The 22,455-nt window shown below is 46.4% G+C and overlaps 2 protein-coding genes across 13 annotated transcripts in view; one reads left to right on the top strand and one right to left on the bottom strand.

Moving 5' to 3' along the window:
- cntn4 (contactin 4) overlaps positions 1-3,082 on the top strand; it is a 106,886-nt gene extending 103,804 nt beyond the window's left edge. For both annotated transcript variants that reach the window (XM_037490454.2, XM_037490453.2), the window contains exon 23: positions 159-3,082. In XM_037490454.2, coding sequence (XP_037346351.1) covers positions 159-250 — 92 coding nt within the window. In that variant the 3' untranslated portion in view covers positions 251-3,082. The remainder of the gene's footprint in view (positions 1-158) is intronic.
- A 1,476-nt stretch (positions 3,083-4,558) lies between these two features.
- The window catches only part of LOC119229508 (band 4.1-like protein 1), a 50,272-nt gene continuing 32,375 nt past the window's right edge, over positions 4,559-22,455 (bottom strand). For 2 of the 11 annotated variants that reach the window (XM_037489927.2, XM_037489928.2), the window contains exons 5-25: positions 20,352-20,394; positions 20,143-20,218; positions 19,597-19,815; positions 19,232-19,319; positions 18,993-19,145; positions 18,037-18,134; positions 17,758-17,933; positions 17,346-17,572; positions 16,996-17,031; positions 16,485-16,520; positions 15,100-15,249; positions 14,276-14,350; positions 12,419-13,771; positions 10,936-10,986; positions 9,880-10,248; positions 9,357-9,485; positions 7,730-7,789; positions 7,565-7,660; positions 7,297-7,377; positions 7,084-7,203; positions 4,559-6,773 (exon numbers count right to left, since the gene is read on the bottom strand). In XM_037489927.2, the coding sequence (XP_037345824.2) occupies positions 6,768-6,773; positions 7,084-7,203; positions 7,297-7,377; positions 7,565-7,660; positions 7,730-7,789; positions 9,357-9,485; positions 9,880-10,248; positions 10,936-10,986; positions 12,419-13,771; positions 14,276-14,350; positions 15,100-15,249; positions 16,485-16,520; positions 16,996-17,031; positions 17,346-17,572; positions 17,758-17,933; positions 18,037-18,134; positions 18,993-19,145; positions 19,232-19,319; positions 19,597-19,815; positions 20,143-20,218; positions 20,352-20,394 (3,642 nt within the window). In that variant the 3' untranslated portion in view covers positions 4,559-6,767. The remainder of the gene's footprint in view (positions 6,774-7,083; positions 7,204-7,296; positions 7,378-7,564; positions 7,661-7,729; positions 7,790-9,356; positions 9,486-9,879; positions 10,249-10,935; positions 10,987-12,418; positions 13,772-14,275; positions 14,351-15,099; positions 15,250-16,484; positions 16,521-16,995; positions 17,032-17,345; positions 17,573-17,757; positions 17,934-18,036; positions 18,135-18,992; positions 19,146-19,231; positions 19,320-19,596; positions 19,816-20,142; positions 20,219-20,351; positions 20,395-22,455) is intronic. The other 9 variants (XM_037489930.2, XM_037489929.2, XM_062563727.1 and 6 more) reach the window with 9 other exon arrangements.

The raw sequence follows: 22,455 nt of genomic DNA, 5'->3' as shown, positions 1-22,455 counted from the left end.
CAGCTAGCTTAGCACAGCGGGGCTTTAAGTGGTCCGTTTGACGGAAGTAAACAAAGGTTTGACACCTACGGTGAAATACGTAGCCGCATTAATCTCGGCCACATTAATCGCATGGATTAAAGCGAACACACTAACAGTCTGGTTCTTTCCCGTTTCAGGCCCCAACGCCGTCGGCTCGGCGTCCAAGGTCTCCACCCTATCAGCCCTCAGCACAATAGCGCTGTCTTTCACAGCACGGACATCTTTATGACAAACAGCTCTCAGCGGACGTTGCATCTGACACGGCCCACTAGATCCATTCATCTAGATTGTAGAGTCGAAAGTCAAGGAAATCAAAAAATATGTGAAAAAAATAAAATAAATACGCTATTGAAATGATTGGGAAGGGTCCCCCCCCCCCCCTGCACCCAGGCTGAGTAAAGGAGATTGACCGATGTCGTGACTATGTTGTTACCAAAGCAGCTTTCATAAGAACAAAAAAATGAAGAGAAAAACGTCTTATATGCATCTTTTTGTATGACACGTTGAGCTTTTATAGTTTCTTTTTATTAATCGATGGGACGTCCTTCTGGGTTTGGGGGTGAGAGGAAAACGAGGTGCATGGCAAACAACATAGAATCATCCAGACTGGAGGTTAAGAATGTGATGCACCTTTTGTCTTCTAAACAAAGGAAATACTTTGGTTCTAACTACTGCTGTCAGTTAAACGCCTTATTTAATTATTTAATAAAAACCCATTTTAACGATGTACATTTTTTTTATCGCGAGATTAATGTTTTCTTTTAAAAAAAAATCCATGGGGGGGTGGGGGGGGTGATGACTGTTGTCTGAAATGTCATCAGTCTGTTTGAGTAGCTGCTGAAAGCAAAGAAGTAGCAGCTCACCTTTTATTGGTAACCTTACTGTTACCGTTCATTGTTTCTGAAATCAGAGGCCTGACTGCTTTGTTCACAGTAAACTTGAATAAAAGAAAATTTTAAGTCATGGTTTAACTGCACTTCAGGATGAGTCCTTGTTTACCTGAAAGATGCACTTCATCTTTTTATTTTGTACCGCCCTGTTGTTTTTCAGTAAAATTTGCATAATGCAAGCCAATCCACTTTCCATGTCGATAAGAGCATTAAAAAGGAAAACATGACATTTAGAATACAATATAAAAATTTAATTTAAAAATAAATGTGATTAATCGTGATTAAATATTTTAATCGTTTGACAGCACTAGTTCTAACCAAATGAGTAAAAAAAACGATATTATCTTTAGGTCATCCTCCTTATTCAGTTAATAAAGTAAATAAAGAAGTAGAGATGTCTAAATGCAACACCCACAAACATCTAAATTAAGAGTCTTTGTAATCATTCCTCCTGTTGAGTTCTTAAAATTGTTTAAAAAACAATGATGCAGTACCAAATCCAGTACTCTTCAAATGACACGGATGCCAACAGCACTTTATTGTTTCTTTACCTTACTGCTTTCATTCCAAACCCATCATGTGAATAGAAGCATTGTTGTGTAAAATTGCCTCCACCACTGCATTTACTTTTACCAGACGGGTGGTATGGTCATACTTTTCAAATAGCCTGGGTGTCATCTTGGCAGCAGAGCCTATATCACGTGTAGCTGCCTCAGTATCGGTCCAATCACACCTCGCACAAAGCAAAAGCCTACAAATAGTCCACTTTTCTAGATCTGGGTACTGATACATGAAAGGCCCGGGGGACTGATACACGGGCCCTTTGCAGTGCGCCAACAGGCTAAATGCAAAGTAGCTTTCATCCAAAGCCCACTTATTGGGGCCTTCCAAATATTCCCAGGGAGGGATGCATTTGGTTTGTTGCTAGAATTATACGTCGACAGACACTTCCACTGCTCTCACAACACAAGAATGCTGAAGCATCTTTGGAGCTGAACTGGAAATAACATGACCATGACATCAGAAGGGATGGCTTTGTGTACAGACGGAATGGTCACAGCAATCACAGCTCGCTCATCATCCAGGTCCTTGTCATCACGATGGATGCTGACGCGTCGGAGGATCGTGTTCTTTGGAGAGAGAAAAAGAAGGTTGATGGGGTCCTTAGAGGCATCCAAATGATAGCTACCAACCCCGTTACCTGTAATGGCGCCGTGCTGCTTTAGAGGCCATTGATACCTGGTGACCGGACCCTTGTGGCCGTCTCGTGCTCCTCCCCCCTTTTTCAGTTAGCCCCGTGTCTAGAGAGCGATTCTTTGCCTTCTGTGTGCCTCATCATATGTTCAAAATCCTCAGGTCCTTGAAGAGCCTTAACTTATCATATGTATATCGAAACCATTAGAAACATTGAACACGGATGTTTACATGCTGCTGTGTTGAGGGATCCGCTTTGTGGGGGTCGGGGAGGAAGAAAGGGTCCTTAGTGCGATGCTGAGGGGCCCAGAGTACTATGAATGGCATTCTGATATTTCGCATGGGATATTGGCAATATATGAGGCCTGGTGCATTTTATAGGTGTGTGTTCTTATTTAAAGACAATGCTGCTGATCTTTTCCTTTTCCCGCCGTCTCCTGAGGCCACGAGGGACGGCCGTGCTGCAGAGGCACCGCGCAGTCTGTACGTAGCTCGTAATCCAGTTAAGTAGTTTGTACTTTGAAGGGAAGTGTGCTGTAGGCTACTGAGTCAGAATCATTCATCAAGAAATGTGTAATATACTGTTTTGTACACTTCAAATCATTTATATGAAGAAAAAAAACCTTTCTAAAGAGATGATTTACTTGGTTTTTATGTAATAACTCTGTTTCATACTGTAGCTAACTGTTGCTCAGCATGATTGTACTTTTGTCCTCTCTTCTGTCCATCTGCAAGTCGACTGAATGGCTTTGGCAACGTGCAAAGTTCCTGCATTTGCTCATTTAGGGTGTACTATGTGCATAGTATACCATGTGTACCCTGGAGTCTGAACCATGATGAGTCTCTGCTTCTGTCTCAGTCAGCCCCCTGCGAGGTGTCCATGTGCGCTCTACGTGAGGGTTTCCTCTGTTGCTGTTTGTTGTTTATACTGTGTTAATAAAGATTATTGATTTATAGAACAATAAGAGCTCTGTGGGTCAGTCCGTCACTACATAATAGGACTAACGTATAAGAGAATGTTCTTCTCTTCTGGTCGCTATTTGTCCTGAATACAATTAAACCAATAAAACACGTGGATGTAGAGGTCTGTTACATCTAACAGTTTAATAAACTATTTTTATGTATATAATTATGTATTTCTACAGATTAAAACGTTTATTTCCAGAGTTGGGTCACGTTCCAATAACCCTACATTTCATAATACATCCATGTGTGAACATGTGAGTTTTTTTAGGTGAAATGGGAGGGCAGACTAAGGCCAACCGAAAGGTTCAGATTATGATCTGATAACAATATCTTCATCATATTTCCTGGTGTATCAGGTAACAATTGTAGATATGATTCCTTATGCCATTTCTGTTAGAAATGTCTTGCAAATATCATGGTATAGTTTATCCTAATAATAATAGCAATGTATGCTATATGCTAAATAAGTCAAATACAGTATGTTTAGTTTAATAGTATGTGCCAAAAAAGCTTAATGTCTGGTCATGTATCTTCCTTTCATCAGACAATACAAAGCATTTTACTTTCATGACTTGTTTAGTTACACTATGATATGACTTCTTGAAATACTTTTACTTTTAGTTTCTTTAATATGGCACTTTGTATTTTCATTTGTTGGCCTTTTGTCATAGTATAGAAAGGCCTTTTTATACAACATACTACATACTAACATTTATTTCAATGTACTATAAATTCACTTTTCCTTACTTTTTATTTTCACATGCTATGCTGTGACTTTTTTTACAATACAAAAAGAAAATTAGACGTTCATTGTACAGTTTGTCTTCTATTTGAAGGACGTCTTATTTTCTTCTCCATACAATATTTCAACTCTTTATGACCGATTATAAGACTGTTTTTGTTTTTCCGTTTTTACATACTATATATCGTACATATAATTCATACTTTACAATGACATATTTTCTCGAAATCTTTTGACGATATATTCTATTCCTTTTCTCATGACGTCATCTCACTCTACTGTGACCTTTTTACACATCACATTACATTTTTAATGGAGCTGACTTTCCTTGTTTTTTTTTGGCAAAGCCACTTACAATAAGTGCTGCAATCATGCCACCCACGTTTTAATATATTCTGAATAAATATTTCTTTAAAATGATCACGTTGTTAAAACCTGTGGCGTCCTCTTTTAAGGAAAGTGGACAAAACGTGCAAACACGTGCAAACCTGTGTTTAGCCCACTAGATGGCGCTACCAGCATAGAAATAACGTGCTGAAACCTGCACATCTTTGTGCCGATTGAGGCCAGAAGATGGCAGTGAAGGACAATGACCTGTTCCCTGTGTCACTACAACCACCCTCCACTTACCCACAATGCATCACTTATGACGATGACCTGCTGAAGGATGAAAGTCGTGTAATAAAGTACACAAAGAATTCATTTTCCAACATTTTCCCCCTCTTCAGTGGAGTCAGACACCGTGTTTGAATCATACTGAGACATTTATTTATGCAGGTATGTTTTCCATTTAGACTGAATGCAAATACAGCAAATACACACCACCAAGCACGAGGGGGGATGTGGAGCAAGAAGGCAGCGCAGGACAGCAGGTGGAGGCTAAACAGCGGCGCAGCTCCATGCTCTTCAGGAGAAAAATAACATAAAACAACCTTTAATCCGTAATCTGGATCATCCACGTTAATGGGGCCAATAAATATTGTCATGTCGCTGAGGAGGTCCCTCGATGTCCCCTTGTGGTCCAGGCCAGTAATTCTCTTCGTAAGACCAGCTCCTCTTCGCCCTTGGACTGAGGTGGGGGGGTCGTTTCCACGTCTGCCTCGGGGATGATTGACGGCTGTGATAAGGGCGGCTGCTGCTCCCGTCACCACGACCTCAAACATAAGCCCCCCCCCCCCCCCCACTCACGAGACACTGGTTTAACACCCACGGGCTAAAAACACAGCTCCGCTCGATGTCTACACGGCTACTACACGCAGGTCTACATGTGTACATGTGGCGTGTAGCGTGTAGTGTCCTGGAGCACAGACAGATGTTTCCTGTTCTTTACAGTGTACCTACGTGCTGCAGTCATGGGACGTAAGGGCCTTCACTACAGTCCAGTGTCATAAAACAAGGAAGAAAAACACAAATGGTCAGTTTGGGGAATCTCACGTCGTCCGACGCATCAACAGCAGGGGGCGACACTTTCAGACTTCCTTTTGCGTTCCAACTCTGCGTTCCAGTTCACAGTTTTGTCCCCCTTCAGAGGACAGGTGACAGATGACATGAGCAATGGCAGCTTATTGCAATTTGTCAGCAGTGGGGGGGGGGGGGGGGGTCAGACTTCAGCACAGGGGCTTCTACGGGTGATTAAGTGATGCATAGTATATTATTAAAGGTCATTCTGGTGACGCTGGGAGGGAGGGAGGGGGGGGGGGGGGGGGGCACAGGCCTCACATTCACCACTCCTATAAATACAATTAGAAACCTACAGAGTTAATGAAAAACAGATAAAGTCCCCGTGTTAGTTCGGGAAGGAGGTCGTGAACGTGCACCCACAAACGCAAGCATCGATGGCTCTCATGCCAGTGATGAACGTATCACAGGCGCAAGAAAAGAAACGGCTGAAAGGTTTGCCCCCCCCCCCCCCCCTCCAAAGAGAAATGTGGGCACCACTTCTTTGCGCTGATTGACTTTGTCAGACCTCAACCACATAAGGTTGTCACACATGAAGAGGAAAGCACACGATCTCTGCTTCATGGCGGCAGTCAGTGAACTCACCACGTCGAAAAGGTTTCACATAAAACACTATTTATATTAAAATATCTCTAAAAATCGTATGACTGTGGCCAAAACGAGTGACCAGCATTTCCTTAAAATAAAAACGGTCCCAGCTGTCCACTGATGTGTGACCCAGCTGTCCTCAGTGGACGACACCCCCCCCCCCCCCCCCATCATCTCAGAGCGTTCCATGGAGCTATAATACGGATGCCTTTATTTAGATAATTATGCATTATCTATGTTATCTTACTATTATTTTCCACTCCCTCTGGTATTTTGTGTCTCTATTGAATCATGCAGATTATCTGGTATTTTACACGTTTCATGAACAAGCAACACTGCACATAAATGACGTCCTATAGATAAAAATGTAAAAAGCTCATAAGACAGCAGTCGATTATACTGAAGGTGTTGCAGTCAAGAGGGGGCGGCATCGAGCGAAAGGCCGCCCCCCCCCCCCCCCATGCTTTGTTCATTCCACATGGGTGGAAGTTTTAGTTTTAGGACCCTCACAGCCCAAAGCAGCCACCTGTGAAGGGGGGGGGGGGGGGGGGGGGGGGTTGGAATGAATCAGAAGCTCCCCCATCAGACAAATCACTCATAGAGGAGGATTCAAACAAGTGGGACGACTGCGCTTTGAGAAACTAAGCAGGGAAGCAGTGTTCCCGGGTGGGGCCAGGACAGGTGTGTGTGGGGGGGGGGGGTCACAGTTGGTTTTGTCTGGGTAGACTGGAGGTCTGCTGCTTCATGGAGGTGAGTCCGTTTCAGTGTTTCAGGCAGAGAGTCCTCGTGTCTGGGTGGTAGCGTACTGCGGGAGAGGGGGCTTGGGGACGGGTGGGGGGGGGTCATTCGTTGGATGCTCTCGAGCCACACCCTCCCCCCTCCCTCGTCTCAGGAGCCACCATGGCCGATCAGGACTGCAAAAGAGACAAACAGCATCACGGATCAGTCATAAATGGACATGGATGCAGCCCCCCCCCCCCCCCCCCCCCCCGTTAAGAAGTACTAAGGTGACTTTACATCCCTGCAGGTGTTTAGCTTTGTGACTCTTGTTAGTCCCTTGATGGACATTGTATCATCCTTTATGCCTTCTAATGAAACACTACACAATCACCTTTTAACTATTACATTACATTTTCTGACTCAAGATACTTTGACATTTTCAAGACTCACTATTGTATGAATGTCATTGTATGTCTATGGCTTAATACACATTGTGACACACACCTCGGCTCGCTGCTGCTGTAGCTCCTCAGTCGGAGACTCGGTTTCCCTGATGACCACAGCTTTTGTCACCAGCATGTCGGGGTGCTGCTGTTTGGCCTCTTGGATCGCCATGGCGAGGGCCTGCAGGGGCGTGAGGCGTCAGCGCACGTCCCGTATGACTTATTGAAAACGTGGAACGTTGTGTTGAAGTATTCTGGGTATTGTCCTTCTCACCTGATGTTGGTCCACGTCATCGTCTCCTGTGATTATGATCCTCTTCTCGATTCTGGTCTCTGAGTAGCCTCCTTTCACAGTCTGCAGAAAACAAAGCAAACCAAAGGCATTCAATGACTGCCAATGTCCTAGTACATTTTATTGTGTAGCAGTCAGGTATCATCATTCATAGTTTTTCCGTTTATTGATCCCACCATGTGTACAACGAGGAATGAAACCTATTCGTTCAGCCATTAAACTGTAACCATGGGAACAGAGGAGGTGTTACCTTGGTAACTTGAGTTGTGGTTGCTGAGGTGACGCTCTCAGCGGTGATGGTCAGCGGGGACACAACGGACTCCCTCCCCTGGGATCCGGCCTTTACCTACAGCACACGTGTTAAAGTCACACACACACACACACATTGATGTGCTTCCTCTGGAAACATACTTACCGGGGAGCCATTTTCTTTAAGGACAGCGGGAGCTTCCCGCGTGCTGACAACTCGGAAGTTCTGGAGCAGAGAAGAATGCTCTTTATTAACTTAATGGAAGAAACACTGCAGGAGAAAACCCACAGATGGATTCCATCAGGTATTACTAACCCACAGAGAACATCATCACATTATAATCTGTTTCTGTGGCAAACTATAACTAGTTATATATTCTCAGAAGATACGGAGTGGGATCAGTACGACTTTCACCTGGAATCACAAATGTAAGTCGTATTTTATCCTTTACCAGTAGACCAGAAGCAGCAGAGTGGACTGCACACTGCAAGCGACACACACAGCACACAGCTTCAAAGACATGAAATCCACATTTTCACTACTACTACTTCATTTTCACACATTGTGGCACGTCGTTGCAGGTGGAAAGCACACGAGTGATTGTTATCCTGCACAACCGGCGCCTTCCCACTTGGCTGAACTGGCTCCAGCCCGATGGAACCGAGCAGAGTTAATGGCGCCGGTTCCTGCCACGACAAGCCAAAATGTCTGCCGTGACAAAGGCGTCTGGTCACAGTGCGGCAGCCTTACTGGAGCCTCCTGTAAGCTCATTAGTTCCACCAGCGCTGAATAGTCGGCGTGCGAGTGGAGCATCCGGGTGGGTTTTTAGAGCTTTACTGATTGACACGGGATGAAACGAGGAGCGATAAAGTGATGCAACGACGGTGATAATCAGGAGACCAGTTTGCCATCAGAATAAAAAGGGGAATCTGTACGGTACAGTTGCTGCTCAGAAAAAGAAATATCAGAAAATATCTCAATAAAGACTTTTGTCAAATAAAACGTTGAGAAGTTGAAAGTGAGTTCATCTGAGATGAATTGAAATATAGGAACTGAATGTGGTAGAATCTGTTTAGTGTTTCCTAAAAGAGACAAAGGAAGGTTTCATATTGATATATAGTCATAGCCATGACTAAGAATCACCCAGTAGGGGGGGGCGATGCCTCCCAGAGTCAAAGGCAGCCTCGGTCCTGCTGCTCAGGGGCTCTACAGACAGGACGCGGCTCCCTCTGGTGGCTCAACACCGTCGGTGCTGGGGATCTTTGTTGGATCGCTGACGTCATCCGCCATTTGCTTCTCACTCGTCCACTTATAACAAAGATCTGGCACTTCAAAGGAGTTCATTCGCATCTCAAGCTGAATGGCTGAAGAGCCCCGAAGCGATTAACTTCATTTTAATAAGGCACCTGCATTCCAATACCTGCCTCCGGAGATGAATTCACACCTGCTTTCATCATGCACCAACTGTCAATAGTTTAATCTCCTGGGAATTGCTTCTCAGCATGGCGGCCCGAAAAAAAAAGCCTTCCTACTCTAATTGAGACCAACTCCAGATCCTACGATGCCGTCACATGGTCCTCACTTTCTACCAATGATGTTGCTTAAATTTGTATCGACAATTAATATCTAAAAAAGCGAGCAAAATAATACATTTTAATACAGTTTTGATAGATAAATGTATTGCTACAATTAGCAATATGCAGGACCAAGAAAGAAGGCCACAGACATGAGAATTTAGAGCAACACATTGTTTTTGATCGTTCTGAGAGGTTTGCTCCTATTGTTGCTTCACCTGAGGGGAGACATGCATGGCGGCAGGCTTCCCCTCCGATCCATTCGCATGGCTCTCCGTCTTGGAGTCAGCCCTCTTCAGCATGTGGGCCATGCTCACAGCACTGGCTTCCTTCTTGGCCACAGGAGGCTGTGTGAAAAATAGACAACATCAGCATTTCCCATTCAGAGAAAAATGACAAACTGCTTCGGAGCAGCACACGACTTTTTTTGATTGGATTGTTGGGCTTGATGAAAGCATGCGAATGGTGAGGCAGCGCAGCGGGAATTAAAGGAAACGCTCATAAGGATTAAATGAGTGAACAATACATAAAGAGAATTTATAAAAAAATGTTGTGCATGGAACAAAAGTCACCGTGAAAAAACGTAACACAAGACAGTGGCAAAGGATCCAACAACAACAACAAAAAATGGCTTTACGAAAGGAAAAAAAAAGCTTCAGGGTTGTGTGGCACCACATCCAGGCAGGCAGGATGAATCCAGTGAGCCACGATGAAGAAGGATGAAAACGTCCACCCGTCTACCTCATGATGTGCTCCCTCCTCAGGAAGCTTCTCCTCCATGGGAAACTTGTCCCGGGAGCCCATCAGACGGGCGGAGTAGAACCGCGAGGTCTCCTCAAAGTCCTCCCGGCCCACCTCGGGCTGCCGCTCCCTGCCTCCCGTCTCCGACGCGCACTTGGAGAAGTCCTCGGAGCCGGAGTGGAGGTCCATGATGACGGTGAAGTCGACCTCGGCCTCCAGGCTGGACGTGGAGCTGACCGTCATGCTGGAGCACTTGCGCTCGATGCCCAGTTGGGTTTCTCTCATGGAGGCCAAGGTGTCGCGCTCCTGTTCCTCCTCCTCCTCCTCGGAGGCCAGGCTCGGCTGAGGCCTCCTGTCGCCGAGCTCCTTCTGGGGCCATTAGAGAAGGGAAAGGACCACCACGCTAAGGTTACAAAACCGCCGACAGGGCGGGTGGCGAGGATGACATGGGACGGGGAGGGAGGTGACACCAACGGGTCTGAGGCGTTTGTGTTTGCTGGGAATCGTTGCGGACCCAGAACCAGAGTCACTGTACATGCAATGTGCCCTGAATATACAGTAGAACAGATCACCACAAGTAAAAAGTCCCAATAGTTGATCAATACCAGCAGCTGTGAATAAACAAATACTTAAGTTAAGAAAAGTTCAGTCTACTGAGGCCTTCTTTCTGGTCTTTTTCATGCGTCTTCTTCTTCGATTCAGTAATCTCTTTCATTTATACATATATTCGTTTTTCAGTTGAGTTATAGACAGATACAGGGATATTCAAATATTCCAGGTATTATACTATTACTTATTGTATTCTCATGGTTCTATCCATTTCTCAGGTAATGAAAAAGGGCAGAGAATTTAAAGTAGTCACACTAACAATATTTGCTCATTTACCCACACATTCTATTCTGTTTGACTGCAGTAGCCAGAGAAAAATAACACATTTCATTCTTCTCTGATTTTTCTACACACTAACTGGTGCGGTCCGGTGGGAGGGGGGAGGGGGGCGTGGGGAGGAACGAGGCACAGTGCGTGTGAAGGTGGGTTTAAATGCGAATGAATAACCTTGAAATCAGCGAACGGCGCTTCATAAATGGCGGGATTGGAGACAGGCTCCTACATGGGGGGGGGGGGGGGGGGGGGGGCAGAGGAAAGAGCAGAGAGAGCATCCGAGGGTTAGCACCAGCTGAAGGGACCCGTGGACACACACACACACACGTTAACGGCAGAGCGTGACTGGAGCCGGAACATCGTGAGCTCAGTTTCAGGCCTCAACTGGGATCCAAATCTTTAAATTAGACCTGTATGTAGTTGTAGTTAATATGTAGTTAATAATTCTGTTCAGATCCAGTCAGGTCCAAATGCATTCAGGCACAAATTTCAAGCACTATTTACGAGCAAGTTTAAAGGACAAAAAAGAGCAGAGCGTACTGAACAGAGACAACATCTCCAGCCAGTTTTAATTGTTAGAATGATCAGAGTGCAGGACGAGAGCATCATGCATTGGATAATGAGCAGGTTCTCAGAGAGCAGCTTTAACATCTGGAATTGCAATCGGAGAGGAGGGGACATTCAACCCATATTGTTTATTGATTGTGTTGAATGTCCAATGGAAGGTTGCTGTGGTGCAATTCCCACACTCCCCGAGATCAATGGGATTCTGGGGATGATCGTCATCGCGGGCTTTGAGCTACGCAACACCTCCCGCCGCTCCGTTTAATCCGCTACATTGCAAAAGGCTTGACTTCGATGAAAAGGGGGGGAATGATGAAAGCTGTCATGTCTACTCACATCAAAATCCATTCCATTCCCTGCCGGGACAAACGCGTGCAAGTTTCTAATGGTGCCAACAGTGAAAATGAAAGCAGCAAATCTGACTGTGTCACTGGGCTGTGGTGTCTGGGGGGCTCACTGCCTGCTGGGCTGTATCAGTGGGGGGGGGAGCGGTGTGTTTACATCACCTCAAAGGAAGGATGGTGGGATATTTAGCAAAGTTTTCAGGTTGATAAAGTTTTTCAATCACTTGCCAATCAACTCTTCACTCTATTTCATTTCTCATTTCGGGAAATAACAGATGTCTGTCAGAATACTGGATGTCGGTATTTTTTTCAAATTAGAATGCGACAACAATGTTTTTGTCTTGGTTCCAGTTATTGAAAAAGAAATCACCAGTGATGATAACCACCTTGACAGAAAACATCGTGAGCTTGAAAGAAATCTGAGGCTCCCGAGAAAAAAGGTGAAGAAAAACCGACAACTAAAACATGAGGTATTCATTTCTGCCATTTCTAAATTTCGCAGCCAGTGTTGAGCTGTACAGATTTGCCAGACGGTGTGCTTTGTGGTGAGCGATGGGAGGGGAGGAATTGGGTTGCCATATTGAAAAATGTCCAAACGTTTTTTTGTTTTTTTTTGACAGAATTGACGGCGCAGAGGCGCTGGTACAATGGATGAGTGTCACGTAGGGAGGAAGCCGTGCGAGTCTGTCTGAAGCTCATGCGATGCTTTGACTCCAATGACGGACTAAGCCAAGCCAAGCAGAGTTTACCGAGTGCCTCTTCCTGGCCGCGTCCAGGCTCGGCTCCCTGCCGGCGTTTCGGCTGTTCCGCAGCATGAGCCCGGACTCGCGAGCCTTCTGCGTTTTCACAGGCGGCGCCGGGGGGCCCGCTTTGGAAAGCGGCAAAATCTTTGAGCCGAACAAGTGGCTCTCTGCGGGTCGTCTCGCGGACTGGTGGCCGTCGTCGGGGCGATCCGTTTTAGCGACACCCTCCAGGTCTTCCGCAAACGCCGGACGGGGGGCGGCGGCGCCGGCCTCTGCCCAGGAGAGGTCCGAGGATCCCTCCGGAGAGCCCACCGACCAGCGGTAGTCTCTCCTGAGGGCCCACGTGAGCTCGTCCTGTCCCGGGCCGTCCCGTTCGTCCTTGGACGCCACGCTTTTGGAGCGCTCGGGCTTGAGAGGGACGATCCTGGAGATCTCCGACTGGCAGCTGCTGCCCGTGAGGCGGTGGACGAGTGTCCTCTGCCCCCCCGTGAAACCCTCCACGTCCTCCCCCCCGGAACTACTGACCTTCCTCTCATGCGTCCGCACCTGTCGCAGCTTGACCTCGGCCAGCTCTTTGTTGTCGATGAGGCCCCGTCCGTGCACCTTCTTGCCACCGTCCACTTTAGTGCCGGCGGATGAACTCTCGTGTTCGGCCTTGAGTCCGTTCACTGAGTCGACGTCGGCGGGCTCAACCTGGCTCACTGTCCTCTTGACCTGCTCTGGTTCACCTATCGACGTATGCTCTTGTTGGCTGTCTTTAAAGACCTTGACCGGATGACCCTTCCTGGACCGGTCATCATCTTTCACCTTCTCGGAATCACGCAGAATTTGGGAGTTTCCTTCTGGGCTTTTGTCGGACCCCGAACCTTCGTTCTCTTCTTCGGTGGAATCCCCGCTTCCTGTTGCGTACACGAGGTCGGCAGGCCTCCCCAGGTTCAAGCTCTGGGGTCTCCTCTTTTTGCGCGGTTTAGAAGCCGTGCGCTCCTTTACCTGCCGGGAGGCGGCGGGCACATCGTTGGGGGCCGAGGCTGGAGATGGTTTGCTTTGAGGTTTGTCTCTGAAGGAGTCTGAATTCTCCGTTAATTGAATCACAAAACGGCTTCTGTTAGCCGTGCGCGGCTCAGAGTGCTCGTCTGCCTCTCTGGGCCAATCTTTGGATGTAAAATCATCGCTATGGCTTTTCATTTCTTTCCTGTCGTACCCTGTTACATCTTTGTGTATCATCTTGGCTATGTCTATCTCTCTCTCCAGCTCCCTTCTCTCCCATGAGGATTCAGTTGTAAGCAATGGGTCCTGGTCCGGGTCACGGTCCCGTTGATAAGTTTCTTGTTTTTCAATCAATACCCACTCCTCAGAGCCCTACATGTTGGTATAGATTAAACACAGTTAGACATGCAAATCATAATTGCTGCTGCAAAAAATGAAATCTATAAAATCATCTGAATCACAGTAAAGGGAACAACACAGACATGGTAGATAAAGTATAAGAGGGTTGATTAATCTGCAGGTATTCTCCATTAATCACTCTGCGTAAAATACCAGAAAATAGCTTTAAATGTCCATCGCTATTTGTCAAGGGGATGTCTTCAATTGTCAGGTTTTTTCAGTCCAAAACCCTAAATATATTTTGTTAAATATGTAAAAACAGAGAAAATATTTGAGATCAAAGTTAAGACCAAATGTTTGCCTTTAAAATGACTTTAATATTCCAACTATCTCAAAAGGTCATCTATTGCCGCTCTAGAAGTGAACATGGGGTGGTATCAATTAAATATATAGACATATGAGTGACAATGACGCTGGATACGCATTCCACCAAACCACAGATGCTATGAGCTATACGTGTCATAGAAGATTTGCAACCTCAGGTGAAGCCACCATTGTCTTCTGGACGAACCCCTCAACAGACACATCGTTAACAGGGTCCTTCCCCGCCGACTGGCCGACACGAGGCAGAGGAGACGGATTGAAAGGAGAGGGAAGAACAGCGGTTAGAGCTCGGGGGGGGGGGGGGGGGGGGCAGGAGGCGGGGGGGGGGGGGTATCAGCGCTTGTTTTGTATCTATTGATGAGCTAAAGGCATGCAGCCCTGATCATGTTGTACTGTAACATCAAAGAGTTGAGTTCCACTGAGACTTTCCCCGCCCTCCACTGTCACTCAAACCAAAAAGTACCCCCCCCCCTCCCCCCACGTTTACCTGGAGCGACGTGCGGATTACATTATTGCCAGATCACATATTCTGACACAGACCACGCTGGGCATTCGTTGGGCTCAATCTAAATCTAAAAGGACAGATTGTTGTCCTGTCAGAAGACAACAATCTTAACCTCAAACACCTCGTTACCCAAACGTGATCAAAACCCTTTTCTTTTTCTGGCATAAAGAGGAAAAACTGTATCACTGTTGGACAATAAAGGGAAAGGAGGTACAACTATTTCATTATTTCTCAAGTGCCTGACACAGAGTGAATCTCATAAACATCACTAGTGGCCTGAGGATGCTCTCTGTCATCGTATGGAGGCCAAAGGAACACATCGCTCAAACAAGACCAAGCAGCAATAGGAGCACATTGACACGGCAGCAGGCGGGAATAGCACTGCCATAAAGGAATGTCTAGTATTGCTGCATTGGAGATTTGACCCCCCCCCCCCCCCCCCCATCATCACTGCCCCGAGTGCCGCACTCACAGCCTTCTTCTCCGGGGTGCCATTCGGGGAGGTGGCCGACAGACGCTTCTCGCGGTTCGACAGCTTGCTGCTGGGCTCCCGGAGGGTTCTCTTCAGCTCGTTGATGCTGGCCTGGTGCTTCAGCAGGACGTCCTTCGACTTATCCAGGAACTGGAGGAGGAAGCCAGGAAGAAAGGGAAAAAACCGGAAGGCTTTAGCAACATCCTTTTGAAAACAGCATCCCTGGAGATGAGCTCGAGTGAGCGGGACGTGACACGAGCATTCAGCTGATCTTTTACTGGTCTGTGCCGTGGGCCCTGATGAGCAATGGCATTGAAGATGCTACTGAGGCCTGTGGAAACCAAGAACAACTATAGTTCCAACCGATTTTGCTTTTTAAGGAGATCAAGACACTTGGTCCAAAGTAATGAAGGGAGTCCTTCTCGAAAATAGATGGAATCTTTCAGATTTGATGTAAATAAGAATATTGTTGAGTATTGCTGATGTGACATTCAGTTAAATTATAATTAAAACTTTTTGCTTGTTGTAGTGATGTGATGTGGCGGGTGGTGAAAGAACATTTGTACATTTATCCATTTACTGTATTGTTTAAATCTTCACCAAACCCACTTGAGACAAGTAACCTTTAAACGTAACCTCTAAAACTGAGGACTATTCAATAATTTAGTAGATATATATACAAATGTGTTCATGGCCGCTTCAGATCTACCTTGGAACACGACGGAGGGAGCCCGGCCCCATTATCGCTAAGTTCAATGAACTTTAAGTATTTTAAGTGTGAGACTTCGTATTTCACTTTAGGTTTGAAATATTCACATTTTTAAGGTAGTTTCCATTTGAAATGTTTCCATCTCAGATGCTCACTCCCTGAACATAAAGACAGAAGATGAAACACAAATCTCTCCCATGCCTCTGTTTGGCAGCCCCCTTCAGTAATAATGGTTAATACTGGTGCTTAGTTGCATTGTACAACTTATAGAGGTCCTTGGAGACCATGTGAATGCTAAATCAGTGAATAAAGAGCCCACGGACATTATCTTTTAGTCATAGATGATTTCTTTTCTGCAGAAGAAGAACCGTATGTTTTGTTGATTTCAAGTACTTGCTGATGATTCTTCTGTACTTGGCAGGTGGCAGGATTTGAATCTTGTTTGAATGTTTCAGAATTATCTCACTTGCTTTAACTTTGTCCTCAGCAGCCAAACGTGTCAAATTTCTATGATATTCTGACAGAAACATGAAGAAAAAGCTTTTGTCTAATCGGAGGAGCTAGCAAATCTAAATATGTTGAAAAAAACTCCAAAGACTAGTGGCGCGGAGGAACAGCAACACACGCAACCCCCCAAAAAAACGACGCTCAAGGGGCTGAAAACAGGAACCTGTACCTCCCGTTTGTGCCGAGGAGTGGCCTCCTGGTCCGACTGAGAGGGATGGCGCGCACAAGAATTGAGCGGCGCAGGGGTCAGAGAGTGCAGGAGCGAGGTCAGGTGCAGAGACAGGATGGTAGAAGGTAAATCAGTCAGAGCACAAGCAGACGGACAGACAGGAGGCCCACGTTGGGCCACTGGTTTCCATCCCAGTAAACGTTTTGGAATCAAATACAACTTTAATTTCAAATTGGTGGTTCGAAATGTCTTTGAAATGTCTTTCTTATATTTACAAAAAGTTATAGATAAAATATTCCTTTACACTTTTTGCTCACTGTACCAATCGCCGTTTGCTGGGATGCTGCGATATGTCAAATACATGAAGATCCGCAGAATCACTTGCTCATATCATGCATATTACATTGTTTTTGCGATGGACAGAAGGGGAGCGTGACTGAGATACGATTACGACAGATACACTGAGTGATGAATTAAGACACGTGTGCAGACAGACACAGACACCAAATACCTCCTGTTTACTGTCGACTGGTGAGCCAGCCTCCTCCTGGTCGCCAGCAAGAGTTAAAGAAGGAAATAGCACGTTAGCTCGGCTTAAGTTTGTCAGCAGTATTAGAAAGGCTCAAAAGAAAAAAATAACTGTGAAGCGGCATTCACGAGCATTGCAGTGTAAGCATCAAAGCCTCAAGTGAAGGTGAAAGAAGTTGAGTTAGAAGATGCAGAGGCCCCTGCTGGAGGTAGAGATCGACGCCGACCACCCTGCGTCCCGCCTCATCTCCCTCCACGGAGGCCGCGGTTGTCTTTCAGGTGGAAAAATCTCTACACATTTGGACCATGTGCTGAAAAAAAACGTTTCAATACCATGAACTCTTTCTTCCTGCTCGGAGTGACATCGCCGTCGTAGTCGTGTCCCGTCTCCTTGGCCAGCTCGGGGTCCCTTTCCTCCTCGTCCAGCTCCAAACTGGGCTCCAGCTCGGTCTCCTGCTCGTCCACGGAGAGGCTGTGGAGGCGCCGACGTTCGCCGGCGCTGCGGTGAGACAGGCCGTCGTGGTTCTCGCACATGCCGGAAGGCGGCCGCGTGAACTCTGCTGGTGTGCACAAGAAGGTGTAGAGAAGAGACATCGGTTATGTGGGGTGGTCCTTCTTGACGTTTTCCCTTGGATAGAAGCAAGGGAACCCAAGACGCAAGTCAACACCCGTGTAAACAGTAATCTGTCTTAACCCTAAGTTACATGGACCAGCCAGAACCTCACCCCTTGGGGGAGCTACTCACCTCCGTCCAAGCTCCTGGAAAGCAGGTACCTCTTGCTGGCGGAACGCTCAAAGTGCGGAGCGGGCCGGTCTATGAGGGCACTGGCCTGTCTGGTTTGAGCTTGCGTCCTTCCGCTGTATCGGAACTTTGAACCCATCACCAAGAAGCCTTTCGGAGGAGGCTCTGGAGACACCAACCTTTTGGATAAAAAAAAAAGAATTGAAAAACTTTGTAAAGCAGCACCAGTCCGATTGCCTGGCAAGGCTTTGTTTGCGACCATGTGACAAGATCGATTCTTACCTGAAGAAGGTGTGATGCTCGATGCAGACCTTCCACAGTCTCTTGGCAGCTCTGTGGTTTGGAAGCTTAAAGCCGATTGTGCTTTCAAACTGCTCGTACTGAAGGGAAGAGAGGACAGGGGGGTAAGGGCGACGTGAAGAAAGGTGACAGCCTGTCACACCGGGGCTCAGCCTGGAGGATAAGTTTCAGCGCTGCACGACACAATGAGGAGGGAAAATACACCCGACTGTGCAAGGGAGCAAAAACTGGAGGTATAAAGAGGAGAATTTTAAGACACTGTGCCAACTGAAGATGCATTAATCGCTCAGGTGACTTTCAACAAAGAGATTTGTGACATTACATCAACTATTACTGTATTTATAAGCTGAGCCTTTTGGGAAAAGGGCAAATGTTCCTTCTTGCAGTGAATAAGATGTAGAAGAGAAGAGAAAAGGCATTATCATGTTCATATGTGGGGTCAGGCCCTCATCCATGCTGCTCTGGAGAACAAAGGAGGTCAAAGGAACATGCCGGAGAGCCAGCAAGGTCCACCTGACTGCGCCCACTGAACAGTAAGAGGCTGATGTTGTTGCTGAAGTCAGTGTGTTCATTTAGACTTTTATGTTGACTTTAGTCATTTGTAAAGTCATAACTCGGGACTAAATAACCCGGAGAAACGCGTCTGCTATGATTGTGTTGCTGCTACTCCCGGAATCTCAATTTGATTTAACACTGTGATCAATTTTAATGCTGAATATTTGAGATCAAAGTTGTTAAGTTGAGCAGCGTACTGCTGCCGGATATTATTACATGATCAGAATAGCTATTAACGTTTAAGATTTAAATCGTAAAGGGGTGGCGCCCTGTGGTTAACAAGAAAATGTAGATACCACTGTGACGTCATCAGGGTTAATGCGTCACTCCTTCCACAGACATGTCCACAGTGGCGAGAAAACTTAGGACATAGGAAGAAGTACCTCTCCGGGGCGTATCTTGATGTAGAAGTTGCTCCTCTTATAGGAGATCTTTAGGATCTTTGGCCAGGCGAATCGGTTGATCCTCAGCCGGTCGCGGTAGATCAGCAGCCCGTTGGCACAGACACCCAACATGATGTCGATCCCTTCAGAATCCTACAGCGAGCAGACAGGCACACCAGATTTAACGGGAAGCGTCCTTGAGACCTACTGTAACGCCTCTCAAAATCACTTTTGACAACCTTAGCATGATGGAGGTCCACTCCGTACATGGACAGTTTCTTTGCATTCTCCAGGAAGTTAATTTCAGCCTCTGCTGGAGTCATCCCCCTGTGGGCAGAACAACAATAATATCTGTAACCGACATCAACAGGCCCTGAATAATAATCCCATAATCTTGCATAATTCTCCTGATCCATCCCCCCCAAGCGTTATGTTTGGGCATATGCCAAAAAGATGTGCCAACGCAGAGCGGCGAGGAAGCACAACATCGCACTGTGTACATCTCAGTGACAGATGGTGCAGCAATCGTCTGTCGGCCCGATGCGACGGTTCCGACAAAACAGAACATTTACACCCAGGAGGTTTGGAATTAAAAGTTGTGTACTTGTAGTTTCGATGGAGCTCCATCACCCTCTCCTCCAGCTCGCGAGTCTGATTGGGGGCAAAGCGGAAGTCGCTGACGTAGTCGGTGCCGTGGTCGTCCTGGTCGTAGTCCCCCAGCTCGGCCTGCACGCTGTAGGAGCCCAGGAGGGCGTGAGTGACGAACGAGCACGGCAGCCGACCTGACAGCATGTCATCCCTCAGCTGCAGACACAGGTAGTACCTGTCAAAGGGAGACAAAGGGGGGGGGAGGGGAGGGTGTCGGCAGTCAAACGAGCCTGAACCAAAGCAAGCTGCAACAGGTCTTCAGCGCTGTTAATCCACCGCACTTAGTAGCATTTTAGGTCTAATCCTCCAAAAGGAGAGCGGGATTAGGATTGCTTTGACAGCTGGGATAAATACGCCATGGAAATAGCTACAATCCTGGTGTTTGTCGGAAAATGAAAGAAATCATGTGCAGAGCCGTCTTGTGTGCACAACTTGTAACTCTGACGAGTTTGCGACAGCCAGGGGAGTGAGAGCCGTTGATATTGAGCGCTCGGGGTCCTACCTGGTAATATCCTCGGTGAGCTGCGAGGGGTCAGGAGGGTAGAACTTGACAGTAAAGGCAAAGTGCCATGGAGAGTCTGAGGAGAAATTACAACAAGATCTGGAGGGTTAACGAGAGCAAGTCCGCCTGAGCTTCACACCAAATCGGTCCGCAAGCTGAAGACTCTGCTTTCACGCCTTTACACATCTTCACTTGGAAAAGACACTCACTGCGCATCTGCTTCTTGATCTCCTTTGAGGGGTCCAACCAGTTCTGAAAGACAGAAGGCAGAACTCACAGAGGGCGGACCGGAACCATGCCTAATGCACACATTTTGATCTACGATGGTGTCAAGTGTTCCTAATGAAAGCCTTTCCGTATGGTTAAAGAAAGGAGCTGCGCCCTCCCCTGCTGAGCACATTTAATTCGAGCATCTGCTCCTTCACTGTTTCCCACAACAACGGAAAAATCTCCAGCAGCCAGTTACCTACTTGGTGGCTTTGTGAAGGGAGGCAGTGCTGCTGTGGTGCACACTGGCTCGGAAACAGAAGCTTTTTTAGAGGAATGAAGAGAGTTATGAAACACCTCCCACATGAACTCTTATCTCTACTGTTACCCCCCCACGTGCTCTCTCCCCCGCTGGATGTTCATCCTTCTACCGACTCCACACAAGTTCTTGTCGTCATGTTATTGTGAAAACAGCTGCATTTTTATTAAACTTTGTGGAAGGACGTGGTATTAAATATAGGAGCGGATCCATTATTGTTTACTCTTGATAAAAGGTTGGAGGTGGAGCTCTGCGCTCTGGAAGAAGTTCCACAATTTCACCTATGGTTTCCTGCTCAAATGTCTGTATGATTCAGCTGATGGCCTTCATTAGGTCCGTCTTCTTTGTAAGAAGGTATTTATTCAAAGTAAAAACAATATAGGTAGTCAAAAGTGAAAAGCAATGAAATAAATATGGACTTCATAGGACACTACTATAAGCCTCTCCTAATTTAGATTAAGTCAATTTGCGATTGTTTCCCCTTTAGCTCTTCATCAATGTAGTCTACACTATATTCATCAAGGGTGAGTTTTACAGATTAGGAATTCAACATTTCCTCTGGCCTAGGATTGTGTTGTTGTTTTTTTGAATGAGTTAAGTAGTCTCACTTTAAGGTCACCCGGGATAACTCACTGATACAAAGTTGGTTTACCTAAAAAATAAATATCCTCAGAAGCTCTGTAATTCCTTGTTTCTGTCTCAGAGGTTTAATTATCTCTGCATTCATACATTCAATTCTTTAACAATGATCTGCAGTCACGATAGCAGCCTTGGCACAGAGTGGCCGTGGTGCTAACATGTCAGCAAGCTAACAGTGCGAAGGCTTACATGCTAATGTTTAGCAGGCACCTTCACCGTCTCTGTTTAGTGTGTCGCTAATTAGCAATAACCATACAGTGTTTGGTCATACACATTACAATGTTTGTCACTCTTAGATCTGCTAATGGAGACGAAGGATTCAAAGCCATTAGGATTCATTGGATTCATAGCATTGGGGATATCTGAAGCAAAATAATACTCTTTGAGACAAAAAGTATAAACGAAGTAAGACCACTTGGTCTTCTGGGGACTATGAATGCCTGTATAAAATGCCATGGCAATGCATGCAGTAACTGACTCACGGACCAGGCATCACAATCCAGTGCTACTGCTGCCAACATGAAATAAATACAACTTAAACAGCTCAGTAAAAAAGGAGTATATAATTTGTCACTTTGATCCTTGCATGTACGCACTGGAACAGGTGTGTGATGCATGCCACACGGTTGCGAGCGGGCCGCAATCCTCACTGACCCCAATGCCTCGCGGCGACCGCTCATTATGCTGTCGCTTCGGCATCTGGTGTTACGTCAGTCAGTATGGAAACAGGAGCTGGACACATCACAAGGCCTTTGTGTTCACACACACACACACACACACACACCTTCTCAAGTACACAGGCGTCACGCGTGCTTCTTCAGTGTTAAATCGGGCCGCTAAATACTTTAATGAGGCATTTATCGTCCCCCTGAATCCATCTTACATCAGCGAACGCCAAAGACCACACACAGATGACGCATCGCTGCTGCCTTGCTTTTCTCTGCAGAAAAGCAGGAGGAACTTTTTAATCACAAACTCTTCAAGGCTTTTCTGTTGCTTTTGCAACATCAGAGCGGAGATGAAATCCTTGCTTCCCCAGCTGAGACGGAGAAAGGGGCATCTGAAATAACGTTTCCATTTGAATGCTTGTTGGTTCTACCACTCAGCACGGCCTGGGGCAGTAGTATCACTCCGTGCTGCGATAAGCC

Source organism: Pungitius pungitius, chromosome 8, assembly GCF_949316345.1.
Source record: "Pungitius pungitius chromosome 8, fPunPun2.1, whole genome shotgun sequence".
Lineage (NCBI taxonomy): Eukaryota > Metazoa > Chordata > Actinopteri > Perciformes > Gasterosteidae > Pungitius > Pungitius pungitius.
Note: the sequence above shows the minus strand (reverse complement) of the source record. Positions and strands in the feature narration are given on the sequence as shown.